General features: G+C 40.6%; 1 protein-coding gene across 1 annotated transcript in view; it reads right to left on the minus strand.

Annotated features, from left to right (window-relative positions):
• Positions 1-6851, minus strand: part of LOC133782387 (putative DUF21 domain-containing protein At3g13070, chloroplastic) — a 35813-nt gene extending 28962 nt beyond the window's left edge. Inside the window, exons 1-12 of the mRNA XM_062221681.1 lie at positions 6017-6851; positions 5834-5931; positions 5634-5727; positions 5139-5216; positions 4920-5023; positions 4271-4352; positions 3456-3595; positions 3298-3376; positions 3123-3186; positions 2047-2138; positions 1840-1905; positions 1355-1471 (exon numbers count right to left, since the gene is read on the minus strand). Of these exons, the coding sequence (XP_062077665.1) occupies positions 1355-1471; positions 1840-1905; positions 2047-2138; positions 3123-3186; positions 3298-3376; positions 3456-3595; positions 4271-4352; positions 4920-5023; positions 5139-5216; positions 5634-5727; positions 5834-5931; positions 6017-6589 (1587 nt within the window). The 5' untranslated portion in view covers positions 6590-6851. The remainder of the gene's footprint in view (positions 1-1354; positions 1472-1839; positions 1906-2046; positions 2139-3122; positions 3187-3297; positions 3377-3455; positions 3596-4270; positions 4353-4919; positions 5024-5138; positions 5217-5633; positions 5728-5833; positions 5932-6016) is intronic.
• Between the last annotated feature and the right edge of the window lie 17186 nt (positions 6852-24037).

Below are 24037 nucleotides of genomic sequence, written 5' to 3' on the forward strand. Positions count from 1 at the left end.
CCGAATCCACCCATATCTACACTTAATATGCTTCATCTCAAATTGATTATTCAAGTTCCATGAAGCCAAGGTCAAAGTATTAACTTCCAGCAATCTTAACTTGCCCATACTCTCCAATTTTAATCTCTCATTTGAACTAAAGCACAACACTACTCTGTTATCAAATAAGAGGGTTATCTCATATTTCTTCTTCAGAGTATTTTTCACCCCATATTGTATAGCCTCTTATGGTATATTTTTGTCATTTCCAAACAAGAGAACTACTTGATCACAATGTTATAAACCTTGCCAGCTTAACTATATGCAAAGAAATCTTCTCCTCCCCTCCATGCATTATGAGACTTGTCTTTTCTACCCATGAATGACAAAGAATGCTAGTAAATTTGTTTTACCCTCCACCCCTCACTTGAATGAGACTCCTTAGCTCCTTTGCCCACAACACTTGCCCAGGAACGACTCATATCCTGTATCGACTCATATCCTGTATCTAACCATTGAAGTTGAACTTCTGAAACTTCTGTTGGTTGTAACTTTTCTTAAATCATATCCTGTATTTAACCAATGTAGTTGAACTTTTGTTGTCTGTAACTTTTCTTAACTCCAACAATGTTGTCCAAACACTCAAATTTTCTCCATCCCAAGTGCTCCTCCTCTGCTGGAACAATGATAATCCTTACTAAGATATTGCTTAACTTAGATATCTTCATGAAACTTCCCCTCTAATTTTAAAAATCTCCAACAATAAACTCGTAGGGATGTTTCTGAATTGTCTCTTAAAGCTCAATATCCCCTAAGCTTTGTGTGTGTTGTCAAGAAATTTTAGAATCCAAATAATTACGTCAACAGAAACTAATAGCTCATAGCCCATCTATCTGGTTCGCTCGGAAATTCTAATAAGCACCAACATCCTTAGAAAGCGTTAACATGAACACCTCATGCTTGGTTCAGAAACTCTAGTAACATTTACTTACTGGCTCCACCCTCCCTAATATCGTGTCTAGGATTTCATCCACAACTAGTGGTATTATGGAATCGTGGTGCACTCTCCGTCTAGGTCCATGGCCAGAGGACCCATGTAAACTCTGAAGAACCATAGGCTCACACTTCACTCAGAAAAGAAGGGTGGGAAGTAACTATGTTCATTAAAGATAGCCCCTCTCCTACTAGTCCAAAACGCCCTAACACCTACTACTCTACTAACCAATAACTGCATAGCACAAACAAACCATCTCAGCCACAAAGCAACTAACAATACAACAACTGAATTAGTTATTCCCTTTTAAGTCTCACATAGGTTAACCTAGCAGACACCTTGGAAAATAATCAGAACTTGAAATGACATAATGATAAGTACCTCTGGCATTTTGACGTTTAGATCTTCAGATAGCTGGTCAATAGATGTATTTGCATCTACGTCAAACACTCCCTCTGCACGCATCACAATGTAGCCAGTTTTTTTCTGAATCTCCTCCTGTTTCATAAAAAAACAGCAAAAGCTTTAGAAAATAAGATCAGATGTTAATTATGAATAAGACGGTCCAGAAAAAATGATTCACTTAAGATATTAACATACATATTCACAACAAAAAGGATAGTGCTACAGACTTTATGGATAGAGAGCAATCTAAAGGCATCTAGGCATTTTAAACTAACGCTCATTTATTGAAGCATGTTAGATCTTCAATGTTTCTCACTTTTGCAGCTTCTATTGTCTTTTGCAGCTTCAATGTTTCAATGTTTCTCACTTTTTTATGTGGATTCCAGTCCTTGCATTATTACGATGAACTACTTATCAAGAAAAGAAAATAGAAAAGCAAAATGTAATCATAGCAACATTACTTTTGAATCATTTTCATCGAAGATTTCACCAACTATTTCCTCAACCACATCTTCCAGAGTAACTAACTGATCACAGAGGAAGAAAAAAAATAAAGTTAACAGATATTATTGATAGGAACATAAAAGCACCGTAATGAGCACAGCATGTTTTTGTGTCATTAGTATTATTTATCATGAATCTAATCATAACTGAATAAACGAACACACCCCTATGGTTCCACCATATTCATTAAGGACCACAGCCATGTGCACCTTTCTGATGCGAAACTCCCTTAGAAGATTCCAGACAGACATTGAATCTGCACCATAAGTAACACTATTTCATCACCCAAAAGATTTACAATCAAGTCGAATCCAAAAATAAAAAGATATAAAAATATTGAAGGAATTTAATATATTTTCGATGATGTTGTAGAAGATAATATATGGATGATGATCATTAACGCGCAATAAGGGTTAACAACATAATTGTATAGTGAGTATATAAGAACTTATTGTAAGGGCTGCCTAACTGCCAGAGTCCTAATTGGGAATTGAAGAAATAGAAGAGACTATCTGATTTTCACTAAAACTTACTTTCAATGTCCAATTGATCATTCCAATTCATATATGCTTATATGCTCACAAATATAAACATAAGGAAGTTGAATTATATAGCAGTTTTAAATGAAAGAACAAGAACTTCAATGGTCCAACCAAAAAAAAAAAGAAAAGCTTTATGAAATGAACAAATTTGATCATGGCAAGCTTGAACCTCCTTATAAAGCTGGTGTGAACAACTTATTATGTTGGATTTTAAAATCATCTCTCTGAAGAAATGGCAGAAGAAATATACGAATAGCATACTCTCTTATCACCAAATAAAATTCAGATCTATTACCTATGTTCTTGGGAATAAAGGCAATGGGAATCCATAGTAGATAGCACTTCTAGGCATTATCTCCATCCCAAAGTAATGGAAATTAAGATCATCCCTGTAGACTTTACTAAAGTATGACCCACCTACCTACCATCCATCTTATGCAACTTATCCTAGCAAGAGATTGCCAAAACAAAAAAGCAACCACCAAACTAGTAGCGACAGGACACCAAAACATTTTCTCTGAAACACTTGCCACCAAGGCAGAGTATTGGAATTCTATTGCTATAGCCTATATCATGTGCCATATACAAGTTTGTTATACCAACTCTGTAAAATACATAATCAGAATTAGAAGGCAATGATATGCAGAAAAAGTCTTACAGAGAATAAAGCTATTCTAGAAAATGGCATACAAGATTACCTGGCACAAAGTATGCAGGTTTATGAGCCATATCTCCAACTGTAGTACTTTCTAGTAGCTCTCCCTTCAAAATAAAAACATTATTATTCAGCACACTAAGAGATTGTTAGATATAATTTTAAAAAATCAAAGTATTTACATTTCAGAGGATAAGAGAAAATAGAAACTTCACAACCTTTTGAACATAGTCGAGTAGATCCATTGCATATGCAATACCAACAATATTATCGACACGCTGCTCAAACACAGGAACCCTGGAAACATACTCGCTGTGTCATGTCATAGTGAACCGAACACTTATTCCTGTGATGGAGCACTATATTTTGGGTGTACCTTGAATATTGATGAGTCAACCACAAGTTGTGAAAATCTACGAGAGTTGCACCAAAATCAATGGCAACTACATCCACAAGAGGTGTCATCACCTCTCTAACATGTGTATCTTTAATCTCCAACACATTTTCAATCATATCCTGTAAAAGAATATTTATTTTATAAATGAGTTTCTAAACCTGGTAAATAGAAAACAAACTTGCCGGGACTTCTAAGGTAATGTAAACTGCAATAAAATAAACAGGAAGCAAAATTAATGTTGTTGAGGGAAGGCACAGGTAGTATTGTAAAAGCTTGTATCAGAAAGATAATGTATAGATTTTGACAGATGACTATAAACTCTTGAAGCCAAGCACATGTAATGAAGGGTAATGACATGCACAATTTTTTATTTTTTATTTTTTAAAAAGAGACAAAGGTCACATGTCCATGAGTGACCTCCTCTCAAGTGTATTAAAGCCCTCACTTATGGCAGAGGAAAACCTTGGTAACAAACAGGAAAACTAGGGAAATACAAAGATAAAGAGAAACAAAACTCTAGCAACACAATAATAATAAGACAAAACTAAGAGAAAAACTGCAAACTAAACACATAATTAGTACAGAAAGCTTCCCCATTCTCTACAAAGATCTAGAAAAGTAAGTCCCTCAAAGTCTTTTGTTTTATAAATCAAAGTTGCAACCCAAAATTTGACCTTTAAGCAGAACATTTTCACAAATGGTATCTATAATTTACCACTTTCAGTATATTACCACAATATTTCGGCAAAATACTTTCAAAGTACAACGTGTAAAAATTACAACATAAGTAATACCTGTTCTTCCTCCTCTATTGCCCCACTTAACTCAGCCCCTCGCAGCATCAATTTTAACTCCTCTTCTGTAACATATGGTTCACTGATCAAAGAAAAATTGCAAACTTTAAAGCAATGGGACAAAATTTTCTAATGAAATTTTGCTCATTATCTTCATGTTTAACAAAGGATATAGGAGCATATATATCATACATGGTAGGTGATCCTCAAACTTATCAAAATAGTTGTTGCTAGCACTGGATCTTGATTTATACTACAGTTTTATATATCATAGTACCATGGCCACTTAATACTTAAAGTGCATTTGCAAGTTAACAAAATCAAACCTTCAAAAATTGTTCAAAGGACCTTGACATTCTTCTTACCCCATAAACATCCAATACAAAACACTCGTATTGGTTATTTATGATTGTTAATGACAACATTCAGGATACACATCAACAAGAAAACAGAAAGTGCTATATTATTGTCAAGCAGCAATTTCCGAGCACCAAACTACTAGTAGTCTTATATGAAAGTTTTATTATGGATCTGATGATTTCAACTGGGTTTAAGAAATGAAAAAGGCACACGAGTAACAGGAGAAAATAAGCAGACATTAGAGGAAAAAAACCACAGAATATCAAACTGGGATTTTTTATAAGCACACCTTCTTCCTTTCAAGCCAAGCACTTTTAAAATTCCCATTGATAAAAATGTAAAAACTCTTCCAACAGGATATAATACCACAGAGAGCCACGCCACTGGTCTGACCTACAGGATCCCAGACAAATCTTGTAAAATAATGCAAAACTCAGGGGTAGGTTCAATTAAACACCATAGAGTAGAAAAACAACAGTAGCCTCTGGAATTTAGTGAAAAAACTTACCACAAATCTAGCAACTTCTGTAGCATTGTGAACAGCTATGCTTTTTGGAGTGATTTCAGTAAGGAGCAATATGGCAACCTAGCATCATCAAGACAGGGAAAAAATATAAGCAATTATGTACATAGATGGGATGGATGTGCTTACAGATGTTCTAACCCATGGGTAGCATCTTAAAGTTTCCTTTTCCTATTAAACATGGTTTCAGAAGCAGAAAACCCCAAACCAGCTGGGATTGCAAATTAGGAAAAGAAACTGCCACATGTAACTACTTTTGTCATAAACATATGCATATATTAATATATTTATACACACACACACATATATACAGAATTATTAAACATGAATAGTGGCTCAAATAGTGTTCCTAATGTTAGATAGGTCTTTATAAAGTTTAGATGAACTTCAAGCTAAATAGTTTCAAAGTTTGAATTTTCAGTCTAGATAACTATTAAACTTCCAGGATAAGGTTTTCGAAGTAGGAATACTGAAACTTACAGTCATTACTCCAGTTGCTGCACTAACACCAGCTTCGCCAAACAATGCTGTTGCAGCCTCTGTAACTAAAGCCGTTGCTCCAATATTAGCAACACTGAGAAAATCAACAAAAAGCCAACATAAGAAAGTGATACTCAACTTCAAAGCTAAAGACTAACACAAAACTGTTAACACTCAAATCAAGAACAAGTGAGAAGTACGTTGTGCCGATCAATATAGTTGTCAAGAAGCGAGTAACATCACTGCGAAGCATTTTGAAGAGACCATCTTCAGATTCTTTCTCAGCTAACTCACGCACCTGACCGTGAAACGACATTGAATTATCAAAACGACAAAGCAAAGCATTAGAACTAAGAATTACCAACTTAATAGAAACGACATACCTTCCAAGGCCAAAGCGTCGTGATTGAAGTCTCTGCCATGGAAAAAAATGCAGAGAGTCCCAAAAGCAAAGCCAAAATCAAACCCTGTTCTTTGAAGACCTGAAGAACCTGTAACGTCTTAGGCCAAGCATTTCTCATTAATAATATGCACTGCCCAAAAACGCCATATCCAGCATTGACAATACCTTCACTCGCTAAAGCTTTTTTACAACTATATACCAAAACCCCAGAAACCATTGCCACACACACAATTCCACGCTTCAAAATTTCTCTAAAAAACTCAAAATTTAAACCATTTTCGCTACGGAAATTATTACCATCTTTGCCTCTAGGCCTCGAACAATCACTGCCAACGTACAAGTCAATATTACCTCGCCACACTGAGCTCGGAAAGCTCATAAAATTCTCAGAATGTATGCCATTCGACGCCAATCGAAATGGGTACCGATTATTCTCGGGAAAACTCTTCATGGGCATTCTAATTCTCCCGTTACAGTGAAACAAACTCAATGAGTTCGTCCTATATATAAACTTGGGTGGACTCAGAAATGAAGAGTCAAGCGCCATATCCATGAATTGTGAGCCGAAAAAGTATGTACCAACAAAACCCAAAATTAAAAATTCCTAACGAGATTTTACAGACAATAAAGACCACTTTTGAGCAAGTAATTCAAACTCAAAGGAATATGAGAGCTGCCATTAGAGGAAAGGCAAGTAGGATTTGGGCTTTGGACAGATAATTTGGTTTTGCATATCAACTAAGCTGAGAAAAAGCCTAAAATGCCTGTTAAAATATTGAAGAAGGCCCTCCTGAAGCTAATGGAAGGGCTAGCTTTGGTTGGTTTGGTGAAACAAAGCCAAAGTTTGGCAGCCGCAAGTGGCAGCCACGTAAAATTACCAAAGTGCCTCTCTTGTTGTTAAAGTTAACAGTTTTTATTATTATTATTTTTTGAGAAAACATTATTTTTAGGCTATTTATATTTTTGTCTGAACTATACATTACCCATAATTTTTTTCGAGTCGTTAAAAATTCCTCCGAACTATTCACAATAATATAAAATGAGACTTCTGTTAAGTTTTATCTCATATGGCTAACGAAAAGCTGACATGGCTATTCACTCGTTGATGTGTCATTGTCGTATCAGTGCTACGAGTGTAATTTAAAATAAACAATAATTAAAATTAAAAAAAATATTTTCTTGTTAACTTAAAATAAAAATAAAAAACTAAAAAAAATTCTTATAAATCCTAAATATATATGATTTAATTGAACATTATCATTTAGATTATTAAAATAAACCTAAATAATTAACATTCCTAAAAATAAACTAAAATTAATATTAAATCTGTTATCCAAAAAATTAGCATTGATGGCGTGGCAAGTGATTTCCTAGACACGTGGCTGACACCTGGAAGAGCTCTATTAGGGTATCGACCAAAGGACGTACTAGAAACAGTAAGCAGCCCAGTCTTACCTGCGACCAGTCTGGTCGATAGTTCCGCATGCAATGTCATATTACTGTAAAGATCTTTGTAGATCCCGAATTTAACTCACACAATCTCCTGAATATCCGATTATTTAGGAGATAATATTGGCAACTAAATCATGTAATCCCCCTTGAGCCTATAAATAGGAAAAGATAGCTCAAGGAATGGACTTTTGGCTTTTGAATTATTTGAGATTAGAGTAATTCTCTTTGGAATATTGTATTGTTCTTCAGGGGTTAGTGAAACTCATTGAACCCTTGTTCTTTGATCACTCATTTGATTCTTATATCAATATCAGTCTAAGTGGACGTAGGTTATTACCAGATCCTGGAGCCAAACCACTATAAAAATATCGTGTTCTTATTACTTTTTGTCATTACGTTCTTCTCAACACATTCATTCATATCAAGTATATTCTGACTCCGTGTCAGTTGACCAAATTCAGGGTCAACATTTTGATGCTTTCATTGAGAGCTTGATTTATCATTGCTGAGAAAACTAATGGCGAAAACTGGAAGGAAAGCTGGACAGGCGACCGCTGCTGCGCCATCAAATCCACCTCCTCCTCCCCCTGCAAGCGTGGCGGAGGATGAGCCACATCTGGACTTTGAGGAGGAAGAAATGGATGATGCAACGCTGAAGAGTACCCTGGAAGCGTTGCAGGAGGAGCTGGCTAGCCTGAAAGCCAGTCAAGAGACTGCCGCCGAAGTTGTGGCGCGACAGCAGCAGGAGATTGAACGGCAGCGTGCGGAATTAAGTGAAAGGCAGGCGGAGATGGACCGCCGCCAGAGCGAAGCCATGGCAGCCCTTGAGGCGGCCTTGCAACTGGCAAGGAATCAGGCCGCACCTGTTTCGCAGCCTGACCAACCTGTCAATGGGCCACCCCAGAGGGGTCCTAATCCCAGCCCACCGATCCAGCCTTCGAGTCCACAAAGGCCCGAGCAGCCTCAAGTGCCCCATGACGATGTCCCGCTGGACCCCGAGGCGCAGCCACCATCCCAAGCTGGTCGCGGCAATCCCCCACCGCAGAGGCAGAATAGGGCCGAGCATCAGCCTCGTAGTCCTAGACGTCGTAGGGGCGATGAGCCAAACCTACCGAACAGAGGTCAGTATCCCCCTGGTAACAGGAGGGACTCAGAGTTAGGCTCTGCAGTCCGGGGTCCCCCATGGCATGATAATGCACGGGGACACCACGACCAGCGCAGGCCGCCCTCTAACGTTCGTAACGTTTCAGCCAGGGACGGAAATCGAGGGAACAGTCAGTCCCATCATAGCCAATCAAGGTTTAGAGATGGGCATGGGTATAATGAGGCCGACTCAGGCAAGGGAAACGCTAGCCGAAGGAATGAAGAAAGAGGTAAAGGCAGGAGCCAGGTACCTCAAGATGACCAACCCGATAGACGGGATGCTGGGGGGCAGCCCAGGCAAAATAATGTCTTCAACCGGCTCGGGGGTAGTGAGCAGCGGAGAAGAGACAAAGATTTGAGAGACATACTCAACGATCGCCGGGAGCGACATGGCGAGAACGTCCCCCCAGCAACAGATGCCACAGCGATTCCTGCCGCTGTACAGGCCCAGATAGACGCCCTCAACCAAGCAGTGCAACAGCTGGTCGGGGGAAGGACATCTTATATCGACCATGATAGGAGGAAAGGCACTCCTTTCGTACAGAGGATAGCTAATGCCGAAACTCCAAGCAAGTTCAAAATGCCTACACTTCCAAACTTTGACGGGTATGGAGACCCAGTGTCTCATGTCAATAAGTTTGAAATACAAATGGACATTCAGAAAGTGTCCGAAGACGCTCGGTGCAGGATCTTCCCTGCAACACTTTCCGAAGCCGCGCAGGAATGGTTTTTTAAGTTCCCTCCCGCAAGCATAGTTTCCTGGGAAATGTTTGTAAGGGAGTTTTACGGACAGTTCTATGCAGGTCGTGTGCATCCGACTGAAGCAAACCAGCTAGTTGAAATTCGCCAGCAAGATGGAGAATCGGTGAAGGACTACATCCAGCGCTTTATGCGAGCGGCAGCCGGAGCGAAAACGGTGGGGGACGAAGGCAAAATGATGGCCATAACCGCAGGGGTTAAACGCCGTTCTCCCCTCTGGAAAAGTCTCCGAAAGGAAGGAGTGAGAACTACCCAAGAATTTTTGGACCGGGCTAATCGCTACATCAAGCTCAAAGAAGCCATTGCTGACGATGGAAAGCCCTCAAGCAAAGATAAGAAGGCTTCCGAATCCGCCAAAGTCGCCAATGGTTCCAAACCTAATGGCAACGGCAACGGCAATGGTAAAAATGGTGGAAAACAGCCGTATAACGAGCCTTCCACCTCCGACAATAAACGAGCCAAGGGTAATCGTTATGAACCTTGGTTCACTAACTACACTGCCCTCGTTGAGTCTCGGGGAGAGTTTTATCAGGCCACAAGTTCTAGTGTGCCTTATAAAAATCCTGGCCCCATCCGAAAGGATATTTCGAAGAGGGACACTACCAAGTTCTGTCGTTATCATAACGACTACGGACATGACACCAATGAATGCAACCAGTTAAAAGACGAAAGCGAGTTCCTTATTAGACAAGGACACTTGAGAAGGTACGTACGGGCCTCGGGATGGAGATTCGGATGGAGGATACATGGATGGCACCTTATTTGGAGTATCTGACAAACGGTACGCTACCAACGGATAGAAACAAAGCCAGAACTCTACAAAGGCGAGCTGCTAGGTACATACTGGTCGATGGTGTTATGTACCGAAGAGGAAATTCCTTGCCACTACTCAGATGCGTTACACCAGAAAAAGCTAAGGAACTCATGAAAGAAGTGCATGAAGGCTTCTGTGGGGATCACGCTGGGGGGCAGTGTCACGCCCTACTACCTTAGAGCCGTTACTTAGTGAGTTTAAAAATAGAAATCGTGCTTTTGACTGACTCTAAGTGGTTTCTAAAAGCAAAAGTGTGAATAAATCAGAATTTAAGGCTGTACTCTTTGAAAATGTTTAGTTTCATTGAAAACGTTAAGTATCAAACATCTGGGATCCCAAAATAAGGTTTACAAAATATTTACAACTCAAAAATAGATTTACACCAGGTTAACTATCAAAAGAATGGATTAATACAGCCATTTACAAAATGCCCCCAACCAAAGCAGTCGGGCAGGCCGAACATGTACGCGCCGCCCCCACGCTCTCCATACTCATGGGCGGTTGACTGACTCCTTGCTTTTACCTGCCACACGGAGCACCCGTGAGCCGAAGCCCAGCAAGAAAACCCAAATAGTACATAACATATGCAAATAATATAGCTGGCATAATTCACCGATAAATAGGAAAACCATCAGATTAAACAAGCACGGCCATGCCGCCCCAGAGGCCTTACCAAAGCTTGGGGTCTCGGTCCTCACCGTAGGATAACTCATGTATCCCTTGGGTCCCACCCTGGCTATAGCATCCCATGTGCTGAGCGTTACTTCCGGCCCCACTGCCGTACCCGGCCTACGCCGCTCTCGGCCTTAGCCGTTCATTCCATTATAATCACACATATAATACATTCAGAAATAACCATTCAAACATACAATAGTTCATCTAAGATTACACATTTGCACACAATACAATCTAGGGCCGTGCCCTGCAATCACACAGTGGGCCCATGCCCTATTCTCGGGTGTTCCGGTTTTCTTACCTTTAGATTCGGTAGCCTTGATCACCTGACTCCTTGAGCACGATCCTACCCGAGCCCTAGCGCTTACTTAAGCAAAATTCACAAGTCAAAGTCATCACCAACCTCAAGTCACAAACCTAGCCTCAGGACTAATCCCGAGCCCCCGGGAAGTCCTAGATCCCCAAAACAAAGTGGCGGAATCGAGCCCTGAACCCTAGGTCAAAATCCCTTCACAAAAGCCCAAAAATCCCCTCTGTGAACAGTGCAGCGCTACAGCGCTCAAAGGAGGGCGCTGTAGCGCTACAAGCAGAACCACCCCACCAGAACAAGGGCTAGCGCTACAGCTCCCCCTGACTAGCGCTGTAGCGCTAGTTGCAGCCAGACCAAACCCAAAATCGCATCTTGCGATTTTCTTCTCCCATTTCAACTCCAAACTTGCCCAAACCTTTTCCAAACCCAAAAACACACATAACCACACCTCACACTCATCCCTAGCATCCCATGAACTCAATCCCAAGCTCAAGCAACCCAAAACTCAAAATCTAACACAATGAACCCAAAAACCAGAAAATTCACTCAAACAACAAGGATAGGGTCTTAGAAATCATACCGTGGGTGGAATTTCGACCTTGAATTGAACCCTAGACCTCCTTGGCTTGAGCCTTCACAACCTTGGCCTATTTTCCCCAAAAACCCCATCCATTTAGCTCAAAAACACAATCCAAACCAGTCAAGCCCTAAAACAGAAAATCCCTAAGAACTTACCTCAATTTCTGATGTGATCTTGCTAACCCCTTGCCAATCCTCAAGCCTAGCTTAGGATCCTTGATGCTCAGCCTACCCTAGCTCTCCACTGAGCTTGACTCCAAGAAAAAAATGAAGGAAATTGGTTGGGAGAGCCACAAACCGTTCTTTTGGAGCAAAACCCCTTCAACTTTTCTCTCTTTTTTCTTTTCTCTTCTTCTTTCTTTCTTTTCAGCCTATAACCCTTTCTCTACAAAATCCACTAAGTATAAAGCCCTTATTTAATTTATCTCTTACAAGCCTAATGACCAAAATGCCCTCCCTTAATAATTCTAAACCTTTATGCCCATAAAGGGGCATTTTAGTCCTATTACCCAAATTCCCACTAATTCCTCAAGTGTTCCTAATAATTCCCGCTCGCTACCCAATACTTGATTAATCATCAAATATACATTCCTCATCATCAAGATTAACCTCAATATATTTCCAAATTCTCATTAAAACTCCCCAGGCTTAACCCAAGCCGGGTATAGATTCCCGCTTTGACTTTTCCGCTAACCCGCTCACTCTAGGATCGTCTCGAGTCATGGATCACCGATATCAACACAAAACATGCCCACAATGGCCAGATTACTATTATGCTCTTTTTAAGACAATCAGGTCTACATGCATACTAATTCACATAGTCATGCATCACAAATAATCAAATAGTCATATAACGTGCATTAAATCATAATCATGCATTAAACTCATTAAAGTCACACACAGAATCCCATTATGCCCTCCAGGCACACTACCCAAGGCCCTTAAGCCTTAATAGTGAATTTGGGGTCGTTACAGGCAGAGTTTGGCAAAGAAGATTCTAAGGCAAGGCTACTTCTGGCCAACTATGAACGAGGATTCGATGGAGTTTGTACGAAGATGCTATAAATGTCAAAGATTCTCCAAGATTCCATGAGCAGCTCCAAACGAATTAAAACAGATGCAAAGTCTGTGGCCTTTTGCAGTATGGGGGATAGATTTGATTGGATCCCTACCTACAGGGAAAGGCGGAGTAAAGTACGCAGTCGTAGCAGTCGATTACTTCACCAAATGGGCCGAAGCTGAACCGCTCACTACCATCACGACCAAGAAAATCCTTGACTTTGTTATCAAGAACATTGTCTGTCGATATGGTTTGCCTACAAAGATAGTTTCAGACAACGGGACCCAATTTGACAGCGATTTATTCACCGATTTCTGCGAAAGACATGGAGTCATTAAAAGCTTTTCTTCAGTTGCACACCCCCAAGCGAATGGGCAGGTTGAAGCCGTGAATAAAACTCTTAAAGACACCCTGAAAAAGAGGCTTGAAGAAGCTAAGGGAGCGTGGCCAGAGCAACTGTCTGAAGTCCTCTGGTCGTATAGAACGTCTCACCGAACAGCGACAGGACATACCCCATTTTCCTTAGCCTATGGATATGAGGCAATGTTGCCTGTCGAATTAGATCCCCCCTCACATCGACGCCTAACATACAACTAAGACCAGAACAGCAAACTGATGATGGAATCCCTAGACTCGATTGACGAAATACGGGAGAAGGTCCAACTCCGAGTTGCTGCATACCAACAAAAAGTCGCCCGGTACTTTAACTCCAAAGTTAAAGAAAGAAAATTCAACGTCGGAGACTTGGTGCTACAACGAGTTTTCTTAAATACCCGCGACCCTACTGCTGGAGTGCTCGGACCTAATTGGGAAGGACCTTACCAGAATGGAGAACACCTGCGCAAGTATTATCAGTGAACAGTCCTTTTTAAAGGACTGGCTTGTATTAATTTTTCTTTTTACAAGTTTAGCGAAGAGGGTTAGCCACGCTGTATGGCTAATCGCTCGTATATGTAAGATTCTATTCCAGAATCGCTCGTAAAGACATGTTTAGTCCATTTTTAATACGAGATTATAAGGGACTGTGCGCAGCCAGTCATTCTTGCCAACCTTTGTGGATTTATATTTACAAGTATTTGTTCATTACGTGTGTTGTTTTGCTGTATTACAAGTATTACTTTTTCACCCGAGCAGAAATGTTCGAACAGGTCGTGGTCAAGGCAAGTGACCAAGGACCTAAAGCTCCTCGATCACTTGGGGGGCATATAAGGCACATCGATAGCAAAGCGTACCATGAGGTATGTAAACACATGAACAAAATGAGTGAAAGCATGCTAAGGTACTTAGAGTATTTTTCAAAATTTATATTTTGTCAAATCAAGCCAAAGTACTATGCTAAGTTCGGTCATACGGACAAGTGTTATAATAAATAAAAATATTATAGCATCATGAAGCAATCTTTTACACCGTAAGCATCACTGCTTGGATGTAACTGTTCAAATAAAAGGAAAAGTTTGCTGCCCATGCAGCAAAGTTTAAAATAAAAAATATTATCTTTACATCACAACCCGTGGGTCGTGTAATCAAAAGAAAAAGAAAATAAATAATAGAAAAGCTTAAGAGGCGTTGGGAGCAGGAGGGTCTCTATCAGCATTCTGATTGGTCACGTCCTCAACGACCCCTTCTTCTTCAGCACTAGCCAAGCTTGGGGAAGCAGGGATCCTCGCTCTTGCCTCCTCTTCAGCCAGTTGAGCAGTGCAGCGAGCCAGCTCAGCAGTCCGGACATCCTCTGAAAGATAGCTGAAGTCGGCACCCTGATTGTGTTTCCAGAAGTTGTAAAAACACCGGAGCGTCGTCTTCTTATACCTTTCCAGATTTTTGGAGTTGTCGAGCTTCAGCTGCTCCACCTTGCCCTCAAGAGTAGCGATGGCATCGTCCTTGGACTTAAGCACCTCTTCCAATCTCTTGACTTCGCGAAGATGGGTTCGGCTGGCATCTTGATAATCCTGCCTCTGCTTTATTATAGCTGCCTTTGTAGCTTCAGCCTTTGACAACTTTGTCACCGCGGCATCCCTCTGCTGAGCCATCGCCTCCAACTCCTTTGCGTGCCTGGCCTCTGCAGCCGAAAGTTCCTCGGCTGCCTTCACCTGGTGCCTCTCGATAGCCTTTGCCCTAGCCTGTTCGATGGTGGCTTGGGTGCGGGTACGAGCAGTGGTGGCAGATAGCAAAGCCTGAGGACAAAGGATAGAAGTTAGAACCTGTGGTAAAGACTAAAAGAATAAGGCCAAAAAGATAAAGAAGTACTTACGCTGGCTATTTCGTTCAGGGTCCTGTTAGAATCAGGTCGACCGTCATACTCTCTACCTCAACCATTGCATCCTTGACGCGGTCATTTTTCCCGATGTGCGCAATACGCTCTTTGGCTTCTCGTACGGCACGGCTCGAGAGTTTGGCCCCAAGAGTTTCTTCCCGCTTGTCTTGTACCCTTCTGGGCACAGCCGGAGGAGGGTTCATTGGAGCAGGGGGAGTCTCCTTCTCAACAGGGGCCGGAGGATGAGCAGAAGTTTGCCCAGTAGGCACGTCCCTAGGAGGGTCTTCTGTTCGACTCTTTTTGGCAGGTCCCTGGCTCGTCTCGCCAGTGTGTCTCCGTGACGACTTTCTCCGAAGTTGAGGAACTTCCTCTTCCTCCTCAGCCTGGTATAAGTCGAAGACGTTGGGAGTGGTCATATCTACACATAAGTAAAAACATGCAAAGGGTAAAGATAAAAGCAGATGAAGACTCTTCATCAAAACGAAAAAGAAGGTCACAAAGTTAGTACCCGAGCTACAACTACTGGTCGCTATACTATTGACCATATTAGTCACACACTCACTATCTGGCAAGAAGAAGTTTGGCCCTAGATTTGGAGTATATGTAAAGTTGCCCTCCCCGTCAAACAAATGACAGGGAATTGGCAAACTATTTAAAAGCAAAATAATTTTACCGTTCTCATCAGAGGATTCCCCCAGATCCACAACTGGCTCTTTGGCCTTTTGTTTCCCCTTGCCTTGGGGAGCAGAAGGCCTTTCTTCGGAAGGATTGCCTGAGGGCTCCCTGATTGTAACCCCCGTTGGCCTCCTTCGAGGAGGAGACACAGGAGGTTGCTACTCGGGAACCCCCTCGGCAGTGGCATCGTCTACCAAGGACCCTCTTGTTTCATGGCGAGGAGCCACGAGGCCAGACAGCCTCAAGTTTTCATCAGTAACCAAGGACTTGATGCTTTTTTCTGCGTCTGTCATCCTGGCCAGTCTATTGGACCTCAACACCATGTCTAGTGTTGGGGTCGGACGTAACCATGGGCCTGAAAGACAAAGTGCAGTTTGAGAAAAATGAAAGGAAACTCCTTGATTAAAAGTATTGACCAGTCAAAGACGGTACTTACCTCCTCGAGCGAAGGCCAGGTTGTTGCTGATTATGTCCGGAGTAAGGAAGTACTCCTTACTGTACTGCCCCATGTTAGATATGTGCGTAGTGTCACTCAGGAATGTCCGGTTTGTCTCCTGGTGATAGAAGTGGAAGAAACCCATTCCATATTGTTGCGGGTTGGATTTAAGGTCGAAAAGATAATTGACCTCGTGGGGAGTAGGTTCTGGCCATTTTTTAAGTTTGTACAAGATATAGAGTGCGACCAGCATTCTATATCCGTTTGGAGTAATTTGGAAGGGGGCGACGTCAAAATAATTCGCCACCCCCTGATAAAAAGGATGTAGAGGGAGGAAAGCCCCCACCTCTATGTGATACCGAGACCAGGCGCTGTATATACCTTCGGGAAGGTTAGCCCTTTGGTCTGCGGCAGGAAGTTTGATGGTGACCCCTGTGAGGGGATACTTCCTGAAATAGTTAGCAACCATCTGAAGGGTTACTATGCTGGTCGGGGAAATATACCACTCGACATCAGGCAAATTCTGATGCCGAGGGCGGGCTCTAACTTGGATGTTAGTGTTAGGGACAGGATTGTCTCGACCGCTGGTCGAGGGAGCCCTAGCCTGCGAATCAGGCTGGGCAGGAAGGTTTGGACTATCGGCAGATTCAGGTCTTTTCTTGCCTACAGATTTGGAACGGGCCATTTGAGGAGGGGAAGGACGAGGTCTGGATGAGGATCGAGAAAAGGGAATCTCGTGGATTCGGGCGGCCGGTTGTTCTTCGCCTTCGAGCAGCTGGGCGAGAAGATCGTCGTCGATGGGCCGTTCACCTCCCCACAAATCTGGCATCAATGTTTGCAAACAGAAGAATGGGGAGGTGAGGATAAAGAATTTTTAAAGGCTTTTTAGAATAACGCTGGTCGAGTATAAAAGCCAAGCTTTTATACAACAGCATTCTAACAAAAGGCTAAATTTTTCCGCACGAACAATTTGAAAAACGGATCAAAGGGTGAAAGTAAAAAGTTTTTCAAAAAAAAAAAAAGCTTTTTCAACTCCCCTTAGGGCGGGAAAAACCTATTTTCCAACTAGCCTAAAGATCGAAATTTTACTTCGATTTTACGTCCTAAAAGTATGATCCTAACTATCAAACTAACTCATAAAACATTCTACTCACAAGCGTCTCAAACCAGAAGCAGATGAACTCAAACAGTCAACATACAGAAGCATGCATCATGAAAATTTGAAGCATAAGAATTCGAAAACTTACCAAGAAAATGATCGTGGAGATGGAAAAAGGGTCTTCGGAGATCAGGGAACTCTCGGACTGAGTCTTGAAAATGCAGAAGAACGTTCACTGGAGAAGGTTAAAACTCTGGTTTTTAGGGTTTCTTGAGAAGACAATGGCGTGCGTAAAAAGAAAGGGAAGATTTCGAAGGTATTATATAAGTTTGTCTGTGGCATTAAAAAGGTGTAATCATCAGTTTCCCTTTTTCGAAGTATGGGGAAGCGAAATGGCCGTCGAATTATTACTAGGGAACCGAAAAGTCATGATTAGACAGAAGTAGGTTACTTTTTCCAAGAACACACGAAGGGTTCTAACACGTATGGTGGGGTTACCGAAGAGTCGTTCGCTCAAAAGTTTATTTATTGCTCGTGATAAATAAACTTGGGGGGCAAATGTTATCCAAAAAATTAGCATTGATGACGTGGAAAGTGATTTCCTGGACACGTGGCTGACACCTGGAAGAGCTCTATTAGGGTATCGACCAGAGGACGTACTAGAAACAGTAAGCAGCCCAGTCTTACCTGCGACCAGTCTGGTCGATAGTTCCGCATGCAATGTCATATTACTGTAAAGATCTTTGTAGATCCCGAATTTAACTCACACAATCTCCTGAATATCCGATTATTTAGGAGATAATATTGGCAAATAAATCATGTAATCCCCCTTGAGCCTATAAATAGGAAAAGATAGCTCAAGGAAGGGACTTTTGGCTTTTGAATTATTTGAGATTAGAGTAATTCTCTTTGGAATATTGTATTATTCTTCAGGGGTTAGTGAAACTCATTGAACCCTTGTTCTTTGATCACTCATTTGATTCTTATATCAATATCAGTCTAAGTGGACGTAGGTTATTACCAGATCCTGGGGCCGAACCACTATAAAAATATCGTGTTCTTATTACTTTTTGTCATTACGTTCTTCTCAACACATTCATTCATATCAAACATATTCTGACTCCGTGTCAGTTGACCAAATTCTGGGTCAACAAAATCAAAGTTTTACATACGAAAATTTATATAAAAAAAAACAAACAAAAAATTTATAAAAAAAACCATTCAACCATTCTATTACTATTATTAAAACTTAAATCATATTTTAATTAATTTTAAAAAGTAAATTTTAAAAAAAATGAAGAACACATAAAAACATTCAACCAATTAAAAAAACATATTCATCATTTTCTTCCAATGAATTATGAATGAACAAAAATCTAGATCCATTCAAAATGTTGAACACAATAAACTCAAATATATTGAATTTCATTCAAAATCTCTCAAATTTGGGTATACAATAGTAAAAAAATCTACAAATCTCACCAAAATACAATCAAAATACAAAAACCAAATCCATAAACAAAACCCAGATTTGAAGAACGAAAATCCATATTTGAAAAACAAAAACTCAAATCTTTTAACAACACAGATCGCCATCTTCGTCAAAGCCATCTTCCCGTCCTGCTACCTTCCTGAAAATTGCATTTTCCAAGCCATCTTCTCATCTTCGTCACCCAGCAAGAACTAAGTGCTTTCATACCCAAATCTTCCAACCTCGTCACGTCGAAGCCCATTCGTCATCTCTGCCTAGAACTCAAGCCCTCCACCTGCCTCTCCTACGACCCCCAAGCCCAGATCTGACCCTCCGTTTGAAAACAAAAGCCCCAAATGCGACCACCACCTTCGTCCGCAAGCATAGCCCAAGATTTGACCATTCCGTCGACGTCACTTGCGAAAAAGAAGAAGAAGAAGAAGAAGAAGAAGAAGAAGAAGAAGAAGAAGAAGAAGAAGAAAATCGGGAGAAGAGGAAGAAAATAATTAGGGTTTTTTTAGTTTTGTTTTTAATGTTTTTTTCTTATTTTTTTAAGTTTAAGTTTCAAATTGAAATATATTGTAAAGGGTTTTTTTTTTGTCATTTTTCATTTATTAATTTATAATAAGAAAATATTGTTTTTAAAAAATGAATTACACATGTGGCACTGATATGGCAATGACACATCAGCGAGTGGATAGCCATGTCAGCCTTCCGTTAGCCACATTGGATAAAACTTAACAGAAGTCTCACTTTACATCACTGTGAATAGTTCAAGGGGAATTTTTAACGGCTCGAAAAAATCAAGAGGCACAATAATGTATATGTCATAGTTCGGGGGGCAAAAATCATAAATAGCCTTATTTTTATTATTATACCATCTACATATTTTTAGTCGAACTTTTCTTTATAAAAAAAAAATATCTCTTACTTAAAATTATTAATATCTTTATTTCTCATAAATATAATTTATAAAATTAATCAAAAAAATTAAATTAAAATAAATTAATAAAATTTTAAAATATATTTTACATTTTTAAGCATTAATATATTTATAATACTTTGTAAACAATTTATAAAATTGATTAATAAACCCAAAATTATATATATTCCAAATCTACTTAGCATATAATTTAGATTTGTTTAAATTTGAATTTGATTTATTTTAGATTTTATGTGTTATACCTAATTTTAGAAAATTGACATATCAAAAGCGATGCTGACATGGATGCTCATGAACGGATGTAGCGAGAACAATGGTATCTTCGCGTAAAAATAATTTGTTTGCTAGGAACAATGCAAAACGGCTTTACCATTCATTTAATAAATTATTTATTCAATTAATTAAATAGGAAGTTCCCTAAAAGTAAGGGTTCAGTTGTATGTTCAAGATTTAAATGTGACAATAATTCTCCTATTAATAGCAGATGAATGAACTATTTCACTTTTTACATTCTTTTAAGTCCTATAAAAAGAGAGAATTTTTTTTTACTTTTGTATTCTAAACTCGTTGTCTATCGAAACCTGAAACTATCATTCTTTAGTGAAAAAATAAGTTGATTCTACAACCAAGCCACGTAAAAACTTATTTTCCTATTTTCTTGAGTTTTGTGTTCATAATTTTGTCATTTATATAAAGATCATTGTTGACCACGTCTTGGATCGACATTATGTTTTGTTAATCAAATTTATAATTATATTTACAAAAAAAAAATTGTAAGGACCCAACAAAATACAAGACCATACGTTGCAAAACAAAGATTCATAGTTTTATAAGTCTCAAAAATCCATATAAAAAAACATTTTGAAAGAGATATAGCTTTAGTTTCGAAGTATGTGCATACTTAAATAGTTATTACAGGAATATAAAGTTCTAAACATTCAAAATATATAGCCCAAAATATGTTCTTATAAAAGTAAGACATATTTTTCAAAAGTGTAGTGTTGACTGTCTTTTTCGCTGTCAACTTACTCTAAGAGATTAAATGACAAACAAGGAAAGAACATAGGGTTTTACGTGGTTCAGGCTTTAAAAGAACCCTAGTCCACGAGTCTCAATTATTTAGTGAGCTTGAAGCTTGTAGTAGCAAGCTTCAATGGTGATTCTCAGGCATCGTATATATTGCACTGTGTACAGAGTTTCTCTCTCTAAAAATCGAACCCTCTACAAGGAGATACCCCAGCCTTATTTATAGAGGCTGGGGTCATTAACTTTTATCATCTCTCATTAATATCAGGGTATTAATGTTAAGTTAATACATAAAGGGTTGTGTTGAAATAAAGACTATGGCCCACGCAGATTCTACGGGGCCTATTGCAGAAAGTCACACAACAACTTTATGGGGAACATATATGTGACTGTCAGGGTGCGACGCACGTTTGCCCATGTTAGGTGGCGTTGTGGGAGATGTCGATTGTCGAGTGTACGAACTCGACACCACTAATCGAGGATCACCAAAAGTTGTTAGATGATCCTCTCGAGGCCCACACCTATAGTGATTGACACCTGACATCAATTCCGGGCCCAAGGACTGGAGTCTTAGGCTTGGAGAATGGCTGAGTGAAAAGGGCCCCTCGGGGCATGACCTCACCTGGAGACATCCTCTCCCTGAGGGAAGACCTCGGGGCATGGCCTCACATGGAGGTATCCTTGCTTCGAAAATTGGCTTGGAACGTGGTCTCACTTAGAGACATCCTCACCTGAAAGAAGACCTCAGGGCATGGCCTCACCTGGAGACATTCCCGACTCGGGTGGACTAGACTGCATCAAGAAACTCGCACCCCGAGGACTTCATGGCCTGTTGCTAATTATTCCTAATTGCCACGTGTCGGACGACCAAAACACGGACAACATTTTCCCCCTAAGTCTTCACTCGTCCTTGAACAGTGGAGACTTAGATTGAGGAGTAATTCAAAAAGGTCTTCGAGGGGTGACACTTGGGCTTCCTCTGACTTCTCTGAAAAGTTCACACCACGTTTTAACTCCCTATTGTTGTACCCATCAATCCGTGCAATTAATGAGAAGTCCATTCCACTACTCAAAATGTCTACTCCGTACCCTAGGTGTCCTTTCGCTCCATACCCAAGACGTCATTTCCCAAGGCCAATGATCATGATCCATGCCTTTGAGAATCTGACCGTTGGATTACTCTCAAGTGCCTATGTCATGGGTAATCCAACGGTCAGGGTGTAATTGCTTCCCCTCCAAGTTCTGAGTATAAACTTGATAACCGCCTTTAAGTAAACACTCATACCATTCGAAATTTGAAACCCCCAACACTCTCTCTTCTTCCTTAAACTTCCAAGTCCTTCAACCGTTTCGAAGTTTCTTCTACAAGTCTGGACAATTGGCGAGAGTCGTCTTACTTCTGGGCGAATGGCAAGTGATTCTTTAGCGTCCGAACCGGTTTCAGCATTTACCGGCACTACATCTCGAGTAAGTATTTACTCGTTTTGTTGTTTGCGGTTTAATTTGGGAGTTTAGATGCATGCTTAGGAACGGTCTTTTTGTGGTATTTTGAGGGAAAGCTTTGACCTTCTACAGGTCTTGTTAGGCACATTTTGGTGTTAGGAGTGGCCAAAATGGCCTATTGCCACCTTGGGTAACTTTTGCCTTTCTTGACACTCGACCGGAATCTGGAAAATTCCCAAATTTTGGCAGTGTTCATGAGTTCTGGTGGTGTTCTCCGGTGCTGATTTTTTGGCCCCGAGGACATTCCAATCCCTTAGAAATTCTTTCCTCCCCTCCCCAAGCAGTAGTCTTAGGGATTCTCACTTTGACCCATCTTTCTTTGGGACAAGGCGTTAACTGTTTGGTTTGTTGTTTCGGATGTCCAAGGAGCTTCACCAATTATATAAGCAAGGATTCTATGCTTTTGATGCCAAGATCCTCCAAATGGCTCGAAAAGCTGGGCAACATCCCAAGAAGGGGAAACAGGTGGCTGGTAGCAGTCAAGCCCTCGTAATACGAGAGGGCTCCGACCCGGTGGTGACAAGACCTCTTCGAGCCGGCCTCTCGGAGGAAGAAGCCAATGCAGGGCCGGTGTCATTGAACAACACCTACACTACCGCAGGGTTTGAGGTGGAGGACATCCCCAACAAGCTCCAACACCGGGGAGCCTTAGAGAAGATTCTCGACCACTACGGAGTGGACGTTCGTGAGATGCTAGTGCGCCTATCTCGGGAGGACGAGAGGGCACACGAGAGCATTCGCGTGCTCAGGCCCTGGAGGGCCTCTCATCTCCAGGCTTGTGCAACCCTACCATTGCACCAATACTATGTCGACTTCCTCAAGTTCGTTGGCATAACTCCCTTCTAGTTGTCCCTGAATGGATATTAGGTACTGGCTGGACTTTATGTCTTGTACAAGAGGCAGAACTGGCCCACACCATCTCCCGCTGAAATATTGTATGTCTACAGCATTCGGCAATGCTCAAAGAAGGGGGAAAAGGATGGGTACTACACCTTGTATGTCTACAGCATTCAGCAGTGCCCGAAGAAGGGGGAAAAGGATGGGTACTGCACCCTGATGAAGTTGTAGCATCTCAGAATTTTACTTAGCTAGATAGTACTACACCTTGATGATGTTGTAGCGTCTCATAATTTTACTTAACTTGTAGTATTTTTGTTTTCATGGTTATTGGTTCAAGCCGGGATTTAGTTGGAAACTCATAGAAACAATTATAGATTTTATAAGTTTAACCTACATTTTAGAAATATTAATTTTAACATAAGGTTTGATTAATATAGCTGGTCCTAGAAATATTATTTATTATAACCTAAGGTTTAGATAGAATAATTAAGAGTGTGACACTTGTCACATGTATGTTTATTGAGGACTTTAGCATTTTAGATGAATAAATTAATAAAAGATAGATCTAGAAGCTCTAGAACCTTCCAGCAGCTGTTAGGATTATGTTTCACTCAGTCAAAGTTATTTTAACAAACTTCAAGTGTGTTGAAAATGTGAAAAAACGTGTTTAAAATATCAGTGTATGCCGATATATCGCAGCTGTAAGGGCTGATATGTTGCCTACGGATGATACGGAAAACACGCCGACTTCGCAAGAACGAAACCACGGAAGCTCGGGACATAGGTAGGGGTGATATATCGCCTACCCTAGGCGATATATCAGCTCTTGGAGCCATTTTTGAAAATTCGTGGAATTCGACCTAGAAACAACCCTCAACCACTTGGACTTGTTCTTGAATGTTTTTGACCGAGTTCTGGGCATCTGTTGAAACAAAAAATTCAAATTTATTCAATTTATATTCATT

Source organism: Humulus lupulus, chromosome 6, assembly GCF_963169125.1.
Source record: "Humulus lupulus chromosome 6, drHumLupu1.1, whole genome shotgun sequence".
Lineage (NCBI taxonomy): Eukaryota > Viridiplantae > Streptophyta > Magnoliopsida > Rosales > Cannabaceae > Humulus > Humulus lupulus.